We start from the raw sequence: 19076 nt of genomic DNA on the forward strand, positions 1-19076 counted from the left end.
TTAAAAACCACAGAGAAAGACATCCAAATTCCAGAGACACAGACAGGCCCTCAGTCTTCAACATCACAGTCTGTCACTTCAAAACATCAGTTCTGACATCCTGTTTGAGGCCACTCCCTTCAAAATCAGCTGCCACTTCCCAAGCCGTTGCATTCCTTTGGATGTTGCCTTGTTTTGTTCCACTGCAACTGGGAACACATGACATCTGGCAGATGGGTTTTGGAGGCTATTTCCAATGGGTATTCAATCCACTTCATCTCCATCCCCCTTCCTCATCCCTCTTCAGGGACCCTTCTCTTGAGAGATTGTTGCAACAGGAGATAGATCATCTTCTCCACCTGGGAGCCATAGAACCTGTCCATCTACATCATCTCCATGCCAGAGGGTTTTACTCTCTATTTCCTTATCCTCAAGAAAAAGGGAGATTGGAGACCCATACTGGACCTCAAGGCACTGAACAAATACTTCAAGGCCCAGAAATCCAAGATGGTCACACTAGCAGCGATTATTCTATCTCTGGAACAGGGAGCTTAGTTCTCGGCCCGGGACCACTAAGGCATGTATTTCCATGAATCATCTGTGAGATGGTAGGATCAATATCTCAGATTTACTCTGAGTCAGGACCAGTATGGAGTGCTCCTCTTTGGCCTCTCCTGGGCTCCCAGAGTATTGTCCAAGATCCTTTCTGTAGTGGCAGCTCACCTACATACCCAGGAGATCATGATCTACCCATACTTGGATAACTGCCTCCTGAGGGCCCACTTCTTTGAAGAAGTTCTACGTGCCATCCATGGAACTATGGATGTATTCACCACCTGGGCCTGCAAATCAACATCCAAACATTGACCTTAACTCCGGTACAACTCCTGGAGTTTATGGGAGCTGACCTTGACTCACTGCAAATGAGAGCGCTCTTTCCCCAACACAGATTTCACAGCCTGTCCATGCTTATAGAGACAGTTCAAGCCAGCCTTCAGAGTTCTGCCAGACTTTGCTTCCTGCGTCTGGGACACACAGATGCCGGTATGTTCATAATATCTCATGCCAGACTGCATATGAGGTGTCTGCAGACATGGTCCAGCTCGGTTTACAGGCCACAGAGAGGATGCCTTCCAGGGTCAAATACTTCCTGGATTGGTGAAAAGATGCAGAAAACATTTGCCTGGGAGTCCTCTTCACTCAGCCTCCCCTCCCCTACCCTGACATGAACACATCCCTCATGGGCTGAGGTGCACACCTCAACAACCTCAGAACTCAGGGCAAATGGTCACCCATAAAGATAACTCTCCACATCAACCTCTTCAAACTTAGGGTGGTCAGGAATGCTTGCGCTCACTTTCTGCCATTGATCAGAAGTACACACACAAAGGTCATGACCAATAACATTGCATGCATGTACTACATAAATCATCAGGGGGGCACCAGATCATCCTCTTTCTACACAGAAGTACTAAAGCTATGGAACTGGCGCATTTGCCACAATGTTCTAATATCAACAGCCTACCTACTGGGAGTGCAAAACACAACAGCGGACAGTCTCAATTGCATGTTTTCATACAACCACGAGTGGTAACTGAACCCAGCAGTACTTCACAGCATATTTAGTCAGTGGGGGACACCATCAATACACTTGTTCGCTACTTACCTGAACAGGAAATGCCCATACTGCTGCTTCAGGACTGGCCTTGGACAGCACTCATTAGGGGACATTTTCCTTCTTCCATTGGATGAGGGTCGTCTTTATGCCCTTCCCCTGTTCCCTCTGATGGTGAAGATCCTGTTGAAAATAAAAAGAGAAAAAGGGAACGTTCTGCTGCTTCCTCCCATCTGGCCAGGACAGACATGGTATTCGTACCTGTCACGGCTGGTGATGCGTCCACCCATCTCTTTTCAACCCACTACTTACTTCCTCTCACAGAACAAAGGGGACACTCTCCATTCCAACCTGTGGATACTCCAGTTCAAGGCTTGGCTCTTTCTTGATTCCAACACACAGAGAGTACCTGCTCTGAGGAGATACAGAAAGTGTTACTAGACAGTCAGTAATCAGCTACCCATCATACTTACCTGCAGAAGTGGTCCAGGTTTCAGGTTTGCTGTGATTCCAGGCAAATTATCCCGATATGCTGCTCTCCCTGTGGTGTTAGATTACATACTGGCTCTTAAGAAAACAAGGCTATCCCTCAGTTTGCTCAAGGTACACCTGGCAGCCATACTGACTTTACATCCATAAGCGTTTTCTCACAGCCAACCACCAAGAGTTCCTCAATGGCATAACAAACCTTTTTCCCCAGCCCAGATGCCCCACTCCAACATGGGACCTAAATCTAGCTTTAAAGAGCCTTGAACCTGTGGCCACTTGTTCACTTACACACCTGCCAATGAAGACCACATTTCTCATGGCCATCATGTCAGCTGGGAGAATAGGGAAAATAGCTGCACTTATGACGTATCCGCCTTTAGAGAATTCTTTCACAGCTAGGTTATTTCCAGACCACACTCAAAGTTTATTCCTCCTTTTTTTTTTCACATGGACCGACCAATTAATCTCTCAACCTCTTATCCTAAGCCTCACTGTTATAACAGAGAGGCCATAGTCCACGTGCTAGATGTTAGGATAGTTCTGGCCTTCTACCTGTACAGGATGAAGACTTTTAGGAAATCTCCCAAGCTCTTCCTTTCCATTGCGGAAAGGTCTAAAGGCACAGCAATATCGCCGCAGAGGCTTTCTAAGTGAGTCTCGAACTATATTAAGCTCTGCTATCATGTTCACAACATTATGTCTCCATCTGGAATTCTCACACACAACATGAGGTCTGTTTCTTCCTCTGTCACTTTTTTCAAGAATGTCCCTATCTCAGAAATCTGCAGAGCAGCCACCTGGGTGTCTGTACATACCTTCGCAGAATAATGCATGATTATTGGGGACTCTGCTTCTGATGCTAGCTTCAGCGCAGCAGTATTATCCATAACAGATTCAACTCTGAAGCCCGAACCTCCCATTAGGAATACTGTTCGGGAGTCACCTACAGTGGAGCACCCATAGGGACATTTCTTCAAGAAGTAGTAGTTACTCACCTTGTGCAGTAACGATGGTTCTTCGAGATGTGTCCCACTTTTGGTGCTCCGGAACCCGCCCTCCTCTCCTCTGCTTTGGAGTTCTTGATAGGGACTCTGTGGTAGAAAAGGAACTGAGGGTGGTTGGCCTGTGCAGCATTAATTAGCCTTGAAGCAGAATACGAGGAGAGAGAGCACGTGCAGGCCAAACGGACACTGCTACCAAAGATCTGTGATCAGAAGTGCAGGGATGCACATATATCTACAATGGAGCACCCATAGAGGGACACATCTCGAAGAACCATAGTTACTGCACAATGTGAGTAACTTCTTCCCTCACGTATTAATGGTGTAATATTCCAATTGTGTAGACTGCATTTTTGATAATGGAGCACTTTAAACATGTATCTGGAATACATACTGCAGAACTGGTAATTGGCCTGTACTTCGACACGATGTCCAGAATGTTTACTGTGAATTTTCAAGTACTGACAACCAGCTCAGGAGATTATATGTAGCACCCTGATACATGTGCTCCCCCTTCCTCCTGTGCACTGTGCAACAGAAGTCCCACTTTGTGGACCTCCCAGCACTACTTCCTGAAAGCTCCTTTCAATGACCACTTTCCTTCAGCTCTGTGCCCGTTGCCCGCTTCCAGTCTTTGAAGCAGGAGTGAGAGCCATTCTCCGCTGCACGGCTGAGTTGTGGGATCAAAACTGTGTCAACCAGCAACCTGAGGGAGCTGTTCCTTTCGGCTAGCCTTGGCAAGATACAGCTCCTCAACTGACCAGTTCAGCTTATGAGGAGTAATATTAGTTGTGCCTCATAGTACCTCACTCCTTTAATGCTTTTATAAGGTTAAATTAAGCCAGAAGGGGTTGTACTTGTGCATCTGAGGATAGAATAATGTGTGAATTTAGGATTGTGAATGTTTGTGGTGTGGATTTTACTTTACATGGAAGAAAGCAGAATCACCAAATAAAAATGTTTGGATAATGGCAAACTGTGACTGGCTAATACCTGGATAATATACACATTAAATTATAAAGGATACTTGTGTGACACTGCTACTGACTTCCTATTAAATGTATCATTTGTTTTGAAAAATAACAGCCAGATACTCATTGATTTTTCAATTCTCCCACAGGGAACTCCTTCTGGCACTTTGGCTTACTGCTGAAACTAATTTCTTTACTTGCATGTATATATTTTCTAGCAAATTATCAGGTTTGTAAATTATACTTATTGTATCCTTAGAGAATTAATAGTAGCCTGTGTATTCAGTTTGGAAAGCCACTCTGAATAGAACATTATGACCAGTTTTCTGTTACTATATAGGAGAGTATGGGGGGAAAAAATTGAATATTTAAATGCCTCCTTTTCATATCTATTTTATCTGGGAAGCTGGAATTTTCAGTATCCTACCTTTTATTTGTTTCTCACAACACTTTTAAAATTTTGTTCTTTCCTACAATGTTATGTAAATTGAGAGATCAGCTTTATATTTATCTTTCAGGGCCTGTCTGGCTAATTTATTGGGGGTTGGGGGAAGGTTGTGTTGTTAGCGCTTATGGCCAGTATAGTTGCAGAAGAGCAAGCTGCATTCTGTTTTCTCTTGCATCTCAACAAAATTGTCAGCTAAATCCTGATGCCAGTAATTTTGTCATTAATGAGCGATGTACAAATCAAAGAACAGTTTGACTTTCAGATGTCAGGTTGAGCTGTAGTACCAGGAGTTAGAAAGATTTCATTTTTCTTCACTACATTTCCTATGATTGAAAAATAGATACAAATCTAAATTTAAAAAGCCAGATCTCACTTTGACATAGAAACCAAGCAAATATGGCACAGAAGTCATTGGAAAATTGACACCAACGTATATAACTTCTGTTAGGGTTTTTCCCCAGCTCCCTTGATCCTACCTGGAAGGCCTAATTTTGTTTGCCATTTGTCTATTGAAAACTTTGGAAACACAAAGGTCTGCACTCTTTTTGGAGGACGTCAGTTTCTCATGGGTGAAATTCATGCCTACGGAGATTTCCAGGACAAGGTTTACGTACCATTTAAGATCTATTGTTGAAGATTTAAGTGGCACATGAGTAGTGCATAGGCTTTGTGTAGATCTTCTGTATCACTGTGAATTTCATGCCAAATGCATGACTTACCACATACTGTATCATGTACAGGGGACAGAATGAAGGGCAGAATTTGTCCCTTACTATGTCAACAAAAACAAAAAACACCAACTCGCATTAGTATCAGTACTGAAGTTTTCTGTAATGCTTTCCTTTACATCTCTCAACACATAACTTATTGTCTCCATTTAAGCCCACAGTGCAAAATCGAGTGGTGAGAGGAAAGATGGTAGATGCATTTATCAATGGGAAATTAGAGGGAAATGTCAGATGCCTTTCAGGACACTTCTGTCATGGTGCATAGAGAATAACACCTATCTGCAGAAATATTCAAATTATTATTTATTTGTATTGACAGAGCACCTAAGTCATGGACCAGGATCCCATTGAGCTAGGTTCTGTAGAAACAGAACAAAATTACAGTCTCTTCTCCAAAGAGCTTGCAATCTAACACAATATGTCATACTTGTGACACATTTATAATAGGGCCCAATAACGTTGGAATAATCTTAAAATTCCAGCTCTTCAGAGTGATTGAAACAAGATTATTCACTGGTACAGCTGATAGAAAAATGTGGGGAAAATGTTTAACACATTTTTTAGTTGAAACTTGGAATTTTCAGAAAACTTCAACTACCCTTTAAGTTGATCAGAAAAATAAAAAATTCAGGAATAGTTTCAGGTAATTCTGTTCCTTTTCAACCACTTCTAGTAATTAGTAAAGATTTTAATCTCCTGTAGGAATGGTAGACTGGCCGCCTTCTTCCCTAAAATTGGAGGAACACTTGCTGCGAGCTAATTCATAGAGGGGTATGAACAATGATCTCTGAAAAGGAGACCATGAATTTATTCCTTCTGTCTGCTGAGAACTGCACTGACTACGGATAGGGAGGGAGGATTAGGAAATACTGTTCAGTATATCATGATACAGTCAGAGGCACACAGAATAACAAGGTGTGTATTTCCAATTTGTGTTTAAGGGAGAGGGGGTCAGGCAGCAACTTGGGGATATTGTCTAGTGAGTATCAGATGTGTATATCTAACACTTGTATTAAAATAGGTTCATTCAATTAGGTAATATGAAACAAACAACACATTTTTACTTCTTCCATATCTGAGAATATGCAGTGTTTAAATTAAATGTAGGGAATGGGAAGCATGCTGCAGCTAAACTGTACATCTGTAATGTTTTGCCTTTCAAAAATTTATCTGCACTCATTTCAGGGTTTTCTTTTTTTAAGGAAGGAATTTGTTTCAGGCTCTGGCCTGTACATAGTAGAACATGACACAGGCAATATAGACAAATGTCTTAGCTGCTTTAAAATTAATTGATGTGAAAATTGAACTATTAAACCAACACTGACATAAGTATTCTGGGCCTTATCCTGAGAGGGCAGAGTGCACAAGTCCTGTTGACTTTATTTTTAGGTGAGGCCAATTAAACTGATTTAGTACTAGTACGATGATATTAAAATATAACGAAATGAACTAAATTTATTAAATGGGGTTGAATTCAATGTTAACATTCTTGCCATGTTTGTATTTTGCAGGGTGTATTTGAGAAGATTTTTTCTCTTTGGCCATTGTCCACATGTTTTGAGCTGAATGGAAATGTCTATGAATGGTGGTTTAGGTGGAAGCTAGACCGCTATGTATGTAATCTTTTCATAAATCATTTGTGGTCTTGTGTTTTAAGAAGTATTCCTGAACATATTTTAACTTTTATAATCTACTTCTCCCTCTTCCCTTGGAAAAAATAAATTTGAAGTTCCAGGCAATGGTTTGTTGTAGGGCCAGGGAGCATCCACTTTTACTTCAAGTATTTGTCAAAGCCATGCAGAAAAGATGGAAGCTGACTTGTTTATATGCTGAGCCTATAAAATACCCATACTCAGAGCTCTGCATGTTCTGTCTTGTCCCAGACTTAAATTTTGCTGGGAGACAACTGACTTCTTTGGCACTTCAAGGCTAAATTCTGCCGGAAATTGAAATTGTAAATGGTAAATCTTTTTTTAAAAACCTAAAGGAACCTCGAAAGAAACTTTAATTATATAAACAACATAATTTATAAATTAATGACATTTCCATGGGATCAAGTATCAGAGGGGTAGCCATGTTAGTCTGGATCTGTAAAAAGAAACAGAGTCCTGTGGCACCTTATAGACTAACAAATGTATTGGAGCATAGGCTTTCGTGGGTGAATACCCACTGCATCAGACACACAAAAGCTCATGCTCCAATACATTTGTTAGTCTATAAGGTGCCACAGGACTCTGTTGCCATTTCCATGGGAGTGTTCCATTTGAATATTCTGTGCTGCTAAAATCAAAAGGTCTTGATCTAGAATTTATTTCACCTTTTATGTAGAGATGCTATTTTTATCTTATTGTTTATAAATATATTTTAAATACTGTGTTTTAAAATAGCTTTTCGAGAAGGCATTCTTCTTCCCCCACAGTGTGGTGTGCTAGCAGAGAGAGAGAAATTTCTGCCTGTTCACTCCTGTATCTTGTTTGGGTAGTGGAAGGATGGGAGACCAGATCATATTTTTCCTCTGACCTCCTCCGGAAGGCATTGTCTAGCCTGCTGTGATTGGGTGCAGCAATCTTCAAATTCTTCTTTCCGCTCCCCATTGTGGATGGTCTGCGACCAATCAAAAGCACACCTTCTCCCCCTGCTGCCAATCTTAATAACTGCTTACATTTTTTGCATGCCCTGTGGAGAGCTGTATACTTAACAAAACTCCAAATCCCACAAATGTTGCAGTTTGTGAAGCATACCTTGCATTCTGGGGAGGTGCTAAAGTGCCAGAACACCAAAAAATGTAAAACAGGCAGCGGTGGCAGCACTCTGAAACACAGCTTGATGTTAATGGAGGAGTTTGGAGTAACATCCTAGACCAAGTATCTTAAGAACCCTGTTACCTTGGTGTTTTTACCTGTGTTATTAAATGCCACGAGTGAGTAGTTACACTGTTTTTCTTTTGCAGGTAGTCTTTCATGGGATGATGTTCGCTTTTATTTATCTGGCATTACAAAAACGTCAGGTGCTTTTGGAAGGGAAAGGAGATCCTCTCTTCTCCAACAAAATTTCAAATGTTTTACTATTTATTTCTGTAGTTTGCTTTTTGGTAAGTCCACAATATGAACTGAAATTTTGTAAATTTAAAACAGTCATCCTGAGGATGGTCAGCTTTCTGGAGAAGTTCCTGTGTAGCAGTGAATGGACATTTCATAAACTTCTGCAAGACCATCTCTTATTTCAGCTATATTTTATAAATAGCTATTACCCATCCTAAACCTTCAATGGACGTTTGTTTGTTTGTTTGTTTGTTTGTTTGTTTGTTTGTTTGTTTGTTTGTTTGTTTGTTTGTTTGTTTGTTTGTTTGTTTGTTTGTTTGTTTGTTTGTTTGTTTAAGTCTATTGTAGATTTAAATATTACAGCTTCTCCAGTTGATTATCTTGGATGATCTTAGTAAGAATAGAGTGGTAGATGACCTGTATAAACAGTCAAGAAATGACCTAATGTCTAAGTGTGATTAACAAAATTGTCAGCAGTGGGGTTTTTTGTATTTTCGAGTACAAATGATTATTGCATTCATCAGCTGCAAAACCGTGTTTAAGAAATGCATAACTAACTAGAAAGTGTAAACAATTGACTCCTTTGTCCCCACACCACACTGCTGCTGTTTTAACATATTTTAAAATGTTTTATCCCATTGTAACATTTTAAAATCTCTTAAGCACAGTCATCAAACAGACTGATATGTATATTTATATCTTGTAGACCTACTCTATCTGGGCTAGTAGCTGTAAAAACAAAACAGAGTGCAATGAACTGCATCCTTCTGTTTCTGTAGTGCAGGTAATTATGCTCCTTTTCTTTAGTGCCAGAATCTAGATTCTATTAAAAAAATATATAGTATGTCTCTGATGTCTTACCACTTAACATTAGTTGATTAACATTATTTTCATGTATGAATGTGAAAAAAGACTTGTTACATTGCTGGTTATTTTTCTTTGACCTGTGTAATATAAAGTTTAAAATTTAGCATTTTATTTACATATTGTGACACCACATTTTCATTCTGTTCTGTGTATAAATGTAAGAGTGTAGCTCTATCAGTATGTGTGTACAATTTAGATGTGTGTGTGTGTGTGTATATACACACACATAAATGCACTACATATATATCCTCTTGTAAAAGAAGTATAGATATCTTTATACATAAAAATTAAAATATGCATTCATGGCCGTACACTGTACTTGAATACTAATTCATATACAGTAGAATCTCAGAGTTACAAACTGACGAGGCAACCCCACACCTCATTTGGAACCAGAAATACACAATCAGGCAGCAGCAGAGACCGAAAAAAAATAAACGCAAATATAATACAGTACTGTGTTAAATGTAAATTACTAAAAGGGGGGAGGGGTAGCATTTTTATTCTGCATAGTAAAGTTTCAAAGCTGTATTAAGTCAGTGTTTAGTTCTAAACTTTTGAAAGAACAATCATAACATTTTGTTCAAAGTTCAAACAACCTCCATTCCTGAGGTGTTCATACTCTGAGGTTCTACTGCATATAGTGTAGCGCTGATCCTGCAAACATTTATGCACATGCTTATATTACGTATATACTGTATGTATTTTTTAAGTTTTTAATATGTACATGTATAGCAAAAATATTTGATTACATTAATTTTCCTACTTAGTTATAATGCATAATCTCTTTTTAGATTTTAGCTTTCATCCTCATCAGGAACATTCCTGGATATGCCCGTTCTGTATACAGTTCATTTTTTGCCTGGTTTGGCAGAATTTCTTTAGAGGTAAGTAGAGTGATCACAAATGCAATAATACGGTGTTTCATTTTAGGAATCTATAAATGGTGGGTTTATAATGTACATTGTAGTGTAACTGAATAAATAGTAAAAACATATCAAAGCAACTGAACCAAAAATATCCAACTGTGGCTGTTGATATTCTTCATTGAGAGAGACAAGATGAATGAGGTAATATCTCTTAGTGGATTGGCTTCTGTTGGTGGAAGAGACAAATTTTTGAGCTTCACAGAGCTCTTCTTCAGGTCTGGCAAAGGTAACCAGAGTATCACAGGTAAATACTAGGGACACATTGCTAAGTGTAAGCATTTAACACTGGCCTGCACAACTCGTAAAGCGGTGAGGGCCACATTACTCCAAAGAAAACAGCTGAGGGCCAAAACCTCCCGACTCCGCGGAAACACCTCCCCCCCCCCCAGCCCAGCGGAAACACTCCACCCCAACCCCGCCCCGCCCTGCAGAAACAAACCCTCCTTTCCCAGTGCCACTCCACCAAAACAGCTGTGGGCCAAAAAGGAAGGTTGGGGGTGGGGAGGTGATACTTGATTTTAAATCAACCAGGGGCGCCCAGCTGAAGAGCTGGCTGGGAGCCCTCAGGGTCAAATTAAAGGGCCCGGGGCTCCGGCGGCTGCGGGAACCCGGAGCTTTGTGGGGTTGGCAGGGATTTAAAGGGCCCAGAGCTCCTGCTGCTGAGGGGAGCCCGTGCCCTTTAAATCCCAGCCCCAGCGCATCCGCTGGAGCCACCACCGGGATTAAAAGGGCTCTGGGCTGCCCATGGCGGCGGGGAGCCCTGAGCCCTTTAAATCTCAGCCGCGGATGAGAATCTCTGTAGGCAGCTTAGAGCCCTTTGAATCCCGGCCATGGCTGAGATTTAAAGGGCTCTGGGCTCCCCACGGCTGTGGGCAACCCAGAGCCTTTGAATCCCATCCGCAGCTGGCAGGGCCGGCTTTAGGAAGTGCGGGGCCCAATTCGAACATTTTCAGCAGGGTCCCGGCAGGGATGACTGAAAAAAACAAAAATGTAAAAAAAAAAAACCCTTTCATTTCCTAGCAACCGGTTCCCTATAAAAAGTTCTGCCACAGTATGTATCTTTTGTACCAGTAGGGTTACCATATGTCCGTATTTTCCTCCTGGATGGCGATTTAAGTCCAAAACGCCTGACATGTCTGGGAAACTACAGATGTATGTTAACTCTCTACCTAAAGTTCTTTTTTAAAAAGATGTGTCTGAACTTGAAATGAGCTCCGCCACTCCCTGAGGGTGTGCTAGGGTGCACGTGTGGGTCCCAGCTGCTCCCTGCCCACCTCACTGAAGCAGGTGTGCAGGGTTACTTCCCTGGGAATTACAGGGCACCAGTGCACATGGGGCTGGCTGGAGGTGGGGGGCAGGTGGCTGGAGGTAGGGTCTTGCTGCAGGCTGGGCTAGGGGTGTGGGGCAGGCTGGAGATGGCGTGTGGGATGGGTTGGCTGGCTTCAGGCAGGGCCACGGGGGGTGTGGCATGGGTTGGCAGGGCTGGAGACAAAGGAGTGCAGGACTGGCTGGCTTCAGGCAGGGGGGTGCGGCAGGGGTTGGCTGGAGACAGGGAAGGGGGTGCAGGGTTGGCTGGAGACGGGTTGGTGCAGGGCTGAAGGCAAGGCGGGGTGAGGGGCTGGCTGTAGGCAACGGGGGCAGGGCTGGCTGCGGGCAGCGGGTGCAGGGCTGGCTGCAGACAGGAACTGGTGCAGGCAGGGCAGGAGGTGCGGCAGGGGTTGGCTGCGGGCAACTGGTGCAGGTACGGGGGGTACAGCCCATCCTGTATGGTGAGTGCCCCCTCCTCCTGCCTCCCTCACCAGGGTAGCAGTAGCAGCCCGTAGCTCAGGAGCTGTTTAAAGGGCCTGGGGCTCCCCTGCTTCCACTGCCCCAGCCCTGTAAATAGCTGCAGGAGCCCTAGGGAAGTGGTGGGGCTCCGGGGGCTATTTAAAGGACCAGGGTAGTAAAGGCATCTGGAGAACCCCCCCCACCCCAGGGCTCTGGGGGCTATTTAAAGAGCCTGCGGCTCCCCTGCTTCTACTTCCCCAGCCCTTTAAATAGCCGAGGGAGCCCTGGGGAAGCAGTGTGGCTTCAGCGGCTATTTAAGGACCGGGGCGACAGAGGCAGCTGGAGCCACAGCCCTTTAAATAGCCCCCAGAGCCCCCCACTAGCCCAGGGCTCTGGGGGTATTTAAAGGGCCTGGGGCTCCCCTTCTACCACCCAGCCCTTTAAATAGCCACGGGAACCCTGGGGAAGTGGTGGGGCTCCGGTGGCTATTTAAAGGGCCGGGGCGGTAGAAGCGACGGGAACCCTGGACTTTTTAAATAGTCCCCAGAGCCCCACAGCCCTTCCCCAGGGCTCCAGCAGTGGTGCTCTGGTGGCAATTTAAAGGGCCTGGGAGCCACAGGCCTTTTAAATTGCCCCTTGGGGAAGCTGGGCCACCCTGCTACAGCGCACTGGCTTTTGCCGGTACACCGTACTGGGGCTTGGGCATGTGGCCCTCTTAGGGGCGGGCTGATTCAGGGGAATTGGATGAATTGGCCTAAAGCCGGCCCTGGCGGCTGAGATTTAAAGGGCTCTGGGCTCTCTGCAGCTGCGGGCAGCCCAGAGCCCTTTGAATCCCGGCTGCGGCTGAGATTTAAAGAGCTCTGAGCTCCCCGCCGCTGTGAGAAGCCCAGATCCCTTTGAATTCCGGCTGCGGCTGGGATTTAAATGGCTCAGGGCTCCCCGCGGCTGTGGGCAGCTCAGAGCCTTTTGAATCCCGGCCGCGGCTGGGATTTAAAGAGCTCTGAGCTCTCCGCCACTGCGGGCAGCTCAGAGCCTTTTGAATCCCGCCACGGGCCGTATGTTGTGCAGGCCTGATTTAACATGTTGCAAGAAACCACTTACAATGAAGTGGGCAGTCAATACCTCAGTCATACGTCAAAGGAGGGTTGTAGGTTACAAATTGTTGTAATGAGCCATAAACCAGTGTCTCTGAGACTATGATTTTTAGGGCTTGTCTACACTGGCACTTTATAGTGCTGCAACTTTCTCGCTTAAGGGGGTGAAAAAACACCCCCCTGAGCACTGCAAGTTTCAGCGCTGTAGCATGCCAGGGCTTGTCTACATCAGAAAGTTGCAGCGCTGGTGAGGGAGTTACAGCGCTGCAACTTAGGAGGTGTACACATCTGCAGGGCACCACCAGCGCTGCAACTCCCTGTTTGCAGCGCTGGCCGTACTCCCGTTTTGTCTCGGGTGTAGAGGATCCAGCGCTGGTGATCCAGCGCTGGTAATCAAGTATAGACACTTACCAGCGCTTTTCTTGACCTCCGTGGAATAAGCAGGTATCCCAGCATACCTGAGGAAGCCTCTGGTAATCAAGCTGGTCTCCCTCCCCGGCTTGCTCTCGCGTTCCCCGAACCCCGAGCAAGCAGGTCTCCTTCCCTGAGGTTTGCTGGGTGGTTCCGGGAACGCGAGAGCAAACCGCGGCGAAGCTGGTCTCCTTTCCCGGTTTGCTCTCGCGTTCCCCGAACAAGCAGGTCTCCTTCCCTGCGGTTTGCTGGGTGGTTCGGGGAACGCGAGAGCAAACCGCGGCGAAGCTGGTCTCCTTTCCCGGTTTGCTCTCGCGTTCCCCGAACAAGCAGGTCTCCTTCCCTGCGGTTTGCTGGGTGGTTCGGGGAACGCGAGAGCAAACCGCGGCGAAGCTGGTCTCCTTTCCCGGTTTGCTCTCGCGTTCCCCGAGCAAGCAGGTCTCCTTCCCTGAGGTTTGCTGGGTGGTTCCGGGAACGCGAGAGCAAACCGCGGCGAAGCTGGTCTCCTTTCCCGGTTTGCTCTCGCGTTCCCCGAACAAGCAGGTCTCCTTCCCTGCGGTTTGCTGGGTGGTTCGGGGAACGCGAGAGCAAACCGCGGCGAAGCTGGTCTCCTTTCCCGGTTTGCTCTCTCGTTCCCCGAACCCCCGAGCAAGCAGGTCTCCTTCCCTGAGGTTTGCAGGGTGGTTCGGGGAACGCGAGAGCAAACCGCGGCGAAGCTGGTCTCCTTTCCCGGTTTGCTCTCTCGTTCCCCGAACCCCCGAGCAAGCAGGTCTCCTTCCCTGAGGTTTGCAGGGTGGTTCGGGGAACGCGAGAGCAAACCGCGGCGAAGCTGGTCTCCTTTCCCGGTTTGCTCTCTCGTTCCCCGAACCCCCATTGAAGCCGCCCAACAGCGCTGCAGTGTGGCCACATCTAACACCACTTGCAGCGCTGGTTGCTGTAAGTGTGGCCACTCTGCAGCGCTGGCCCTATACAGCCGTACTAATACAGCTGTAACAACCAGCGCTGCAAAATTTTAGATGTAGACATGGCCCCAGTATAGATAGTGCACCAGCATTAGGAGAAATGCTCCTCATGGAGGTGGGTTTTTTTTAGAACCCTGGGAGAACTCTCAGCGGTATGCCACGACTCGTGGAAGGACTATAATGTTACCAGTGAAGACGTGCCCTTAAATTCAGAGTTACGAATTTAAGTTCCCAACAATTTGTAACCTACTAACAATCCCATGTCCTATGACTGCAGAGGTGTTAATTGCCCACTTCATTTTGAGTGGTTTCTTACATCATGTTTTAACCCTTTATGCTTAATAATCTGTCCCACCTTATATTTAGTTGATACTCATAAGAACGTAAGAATGGCCTTACCAGGTCAGACCAATGGTCCGTCTAGCCCACTATCCTGTCTTCCGACAGTGGCCAGTGCCAGATGCTTCAGAGAGAATGAACAGAACAGGATGTTTGAGTGATCCATTCCCTGTCATCCAGTCCCAGCTTTTGACAGTCAGAGGTTTAGGAATATCCAAAGCATGTGATTACATCCCTGATCATCTTGGCTAATAGCCATTCCTGGACCTATCCTCCATGGTCTTATCTAATCCCTTTTTTAGCTCAGTTATGCTTCTGGCCTTCACAGTATTCTTTGGCAACAAGTTCTACAGATTGACTGACTGTAAGAAGTATTTCATTTGTTGTAAATCTGCTGCCAATTAATTTCATTGGATGACCCCTGGTTCTTGTGTTATGTGAAGGGGTAAAACACTTATTTATTCAGTTTCTCCAAACCATTCATGATTTTATAGCCCTCTATCATATCTCCCCTTAGTTATCGCTTTCTAAGATGAACAGTCCCAGTCGTCTTAATCTCTCCTCATATGGAAGCTGTTTCATACCCTTAATCATTTTGGTTGCCCTTCACTGTACTTTTTCCAACCAGAACTGAATGCAGTATTCAAGGTTTGGGTATTCCAGGGATTTATATAGTGGCATTGTGATATGGCGTATCTTACTTTCTATCTCTCTTAATGGTACCTAACATTTGCTTAGCTTTTTTACGGCCATTGCACATTGAGCAGATATTTTCAGAGAATTATCCACAGAGACTCAAGATCTCTTTGAGTAGTAACAACTAATTTAGATTCCATCATTTTGTATGCACAGTTGGGATTATGTTATTCAGTGTGCAGTACTTTGCATTTATCAACACTGAATTTCATTTGCTATTATGTTGCCCGGTCACCTAGTTGGGTGAGTTTGCTTTGTAGCTCTTCGCAGTCTGCTTTGGCCTTACCTATTTTAAGATATTTTGTATCATCTGGAAACTTTGCAACTTCACTATTTACCCCTTTAACAGGAGTAAGCCCTGAATCAGCTAATGTAGTAGTAATGATTATATTATTTATATTTAAATTTGTAAACTGAATCTCTTTACCTTCTAGCTGTTCATCTGCCAATACCACATCTGGCTGGCAGCAGATACAAAGGGGATCTTGGTGCTCATTCCTGGAAATCCAATGCTCAACATAATTGTCAGCACTTTTATATTTGTGTGTGTGGCACATGAAATTTCTCAGATCACTAACGATCTAGCACAGATGGTTGTTCCTAAAGATAATGCGACTCTGCTTAGAAGGCTGCTATGTATATCTGGGTTTTTTTCTGGACTCCTCTTTTTGGCAGCAATTCAAGATCAATCAAGGCATTAACTTCAAGAAGTCCTTAAAACTTACTTCAGGCTTACTTTTGTCTGCCTGAAGAAAAATATTTAACTGGAAATACAAAAAACTTGTACAGTGCTCAGCAGCAGCAGGACATCTAAATGAAGTCTATTGAATGTGTATATAAAGGAAATGTACATATTTTGTGTGGAAATATCCTTCTCAAAGGAACCTGAGAAACAAGAATGCACTGTACAGAATTGCATGTGGAAAAACAAGTCTTTTTTTCTACTGGATATATATTTCTGTTTACATATCTGTTTAAATGTAACATGAAGAAGAGAAATGGGTGGCTTGGCAGCATAATTTGGAAATTACTGAATTAACTTTACCTTGATACACCTAACTCATGGATATTTACTAGCATACTGCAGTATACAAGAGACATGCTTTAATTGTTCTCCTCAAGAAACTTTTTGTAACAACAAAGCAGACCTGATGTATGATCTTTAGCTAATGGTCATTTTTTGCTAATTTTAAAATGAAGTTATCTTACTGGTAATCAGGGTCATTTTTCTAAACTAAGTGTTAACTCATTGTTTAGGGATCAGTATTTTGGGTGTAGCTAGTATGTAGTATATGAAACCCTTTATGCATTGAACAAACCCCCTCAATTTAAAGTGATTCCATTTATCATTCTAGCCAGGTTTACACAATACTTCATAGGTGTTTTATATTTCTTTTTTTTTCCCCTGAAGGCAGTTTCAGGAAATATATTTTAGTTCTGGAAATGTGGGATTTGTTAAGAATGCATAAGTAATTTTATTTTGAACTTTCTACAAGTATGTTTGGTTTTTCATCAGCATTTTCCAATTATTGCTCTTTCAAACTCTCTGTAGTTCACAATATTAATACAGCCTCACTGAAAAAACAATGATAAGCAATATTTCAGCTGAATATTGAAAAGTTGGGGGAATTCCCACGCTCTTCCAGTCATACATCTGCTGTATTCAGATCTTACAGAGAAGGGCATAGCAGGGGCACAACAACCTCAGAACCCCCAGATTGTGCGTGACTTGAAGGTATGGAAAGCAAGCCTACATGGGAAAGATTGGTTGACTAGCAGTCTGGCCAGCTGCAGACAATGAGTCCCATTTTTAAATAACAATGAAATAAAGTTGAGGTTCGTTGTTCAGAAGAGCCAATTCTTCCTTCCTATTTAGCAGTATCTTTCCTTTGTTGCTGTGATTCAAACTCAGAATCAGAGGCTTTTTCTTTATCATGTAACCTTCTTTTGCATACAGCATAGAACTGAAAGAAATAGCACTTCAAATTAGAACTGGTAGGTTGTAATTTTAAATTCTGCAAATGCAGTGGAAGTACGGTGATACTTTGTTCTGTTGAACCATAACAGTCTTCACAGGTTTCTGTGAGTTTGGCTTATGTAATGCTTGGAGGTTCATGTGCATCTTCGTCTCTCTTCCTATTGGACAGAGAATGAATACGACATTGTTTTCTCAGCATATGTGCAATTATATGTAATGATAAACTATATGAATCTTAATTTATACAGTAAGTGGTCTAATATTTATGTATTTTCTGATGTTATCTCAGTTGAACTGTGGAGTCCGAACTTGCAAAGCCACCTGTGTCTGTAGGAAAACTTTCCTGACAGTGAAAGAATAGCTGCAAAATTTTGTTCCAGTAAAGAAAAACATTTCTGTAAGAATGATGGAGCCAGTAATGAGAGGAAGATAGCAAGATAAAAGATAATACAGGTTTCAAGAATAAACTCTTAGTGCATTAATTCAACAACCTTGGGTATGTCAACTAGTTTTATTAACAAGCTTGAGGAAAGATACTCAACGTTTTCTCAGTTATGTTTTCTTTTGGACATTATTTCCAATGTTTGGAAAGTCATCCTTAGCCACTGATCAGTACATCTGATTTATTGAAACACATGGTATAGCTGAGCACTGTAGAGATAGTTGCTATGGACAGGATGTACAACCTACATCTGTGCCATTGTTAGAAGTAAGAAAAAGTGAGTTTGGGGGGGAATTTTTGGTTTTCTTCTTCACAAACTAAGTATTGTAGATATAATTTATCTGTTGTACAGATTTGGTTGAAGATTATTTTTAATGTTTGAAATAGTGCACTTGTTTGCTATTCCTGTATGTGGGAGAAATATATTTTCTTTTAAGGTTATGTGAAAATATGAAGTAATTTAAACATTAAATAAATGTGCTGTGGGTGCTTATTTTTGTACTGTAAGGAGCATCAGTTACTCAGGGGTTCTTTGTTATATTTTTCTTATTGTTTAAACCTAGATTGATGGTAACTTATTAGTATGCCTAGCCAAAGTCAGAGGTTCAGGTTATAGGGCACCTCCAAAGTAATTCCCTAACCACTATTAATTCAGCTAATCTTTTTCTAACAGCAGAAGTAACAGGGCTGTGTATATGGTTACAAGGTGGGGTGGAGAGAGAAGGAATCGTCCACAGCAAGCTGAAGTGTGACAGTGTGGCTGCTCCATTGTCACTACTGTAGCCTCAGGGCCTCAGCAACCCTCACATGTGCAGGGGCCTAGCTAGGGTTGCCAACTTTCTAATCATAGAAAACCAAACACCCTTGCCCTGCCCTGGCCCTTCTCTGAGGCCTCATTCCTCACTCACTCCATCTTCTGTCACTCTGCCACTTGCTCTCCCCCAGCCTCACTCACTCATTTTCAGCAGGCTGGGGCAGGGGGTAGGGGTGTGGAGTGGATGAGCGGGGCAAGAGGGGGCTCCAGTTGAAGCAGGGGATTGGGATGTGGGAGGTGGTACGGGCCCTGCACTGGGTGTGTGGGGTTCAAGGTGCGGGAAGGAGCTCTGGGTTGGGGTGTGGAGGGTATGCGTGGTGGGGGAGGGGGCTCAAGGCTGGGGCAGGAAGTGGGGAGGGGTGCAGGCTCTGGGTGGCGTTTACCTCAGGCGGCTCCCAGGAGGTGACTGGCATGTCCATCCAGCTCCTAGACACAGGTATGGCCAGGGGGCTCTGCACAGCATGCGCTGCCCCCACCTGCAGGCATGCCCCTGCAGCTCCCTTTG

General features: G+C 43.8%; 1 protein-coding gene across 1 annotated transcript in view; it reads left to right on the forward strand.

Annotated features, from left to right (window-relative positions):
• The window catches only part of CASD1 (CAS1 domain containing 1), a 57819-nt gene extending 39569 nt beyond the window's left edge, over positions 1 to 18250 (forward strand). Inside the window, exons 13-18 of the mRNA XM_030550583.1 lie at positions 4205 to 4284; positions 6743 to 6844; positions 8182 to 8322; positions 8979 to 9056; positions 9934 to 10026; positions 15772 to 18250. Coding sequence (XP_030406443.1) covers positions 4205 to 4284; positions 6743 to 6844; positions 8182 to 8322; positions 8979 to 9056; positions 9934 to 10026; positions 15772 to 16038 — 761 coding nt within the window. The 3' untranslated portion in view covers positions 16039 to 18250. The remainder of the gene's footprint in view (positions 1 to 4204; positions 4285 to 6742; positions 6845 to 8181; positions 8323 to 8978; positions 9057 to 9933; positions 10027 to 15771) is intronic.
• The last annotated feature ends 826 nt before the right edge of the window (positions 18251 to 19076 follow it).

Source organism: Gopherus evgoodei, chromosome 2, assembly GCF_007399415.2.
Source record: "Gopherus evgoodei ecotype Sinaloan lineage chromosome 2, rGopEvg1_v1.p, whole genome shotgun sequence".
Lineage (NCBI taxonomy): Eukaryota > Metazoa > Chordata > Testudines > Testudinidae > Gopherus > Gopherus evgoodei.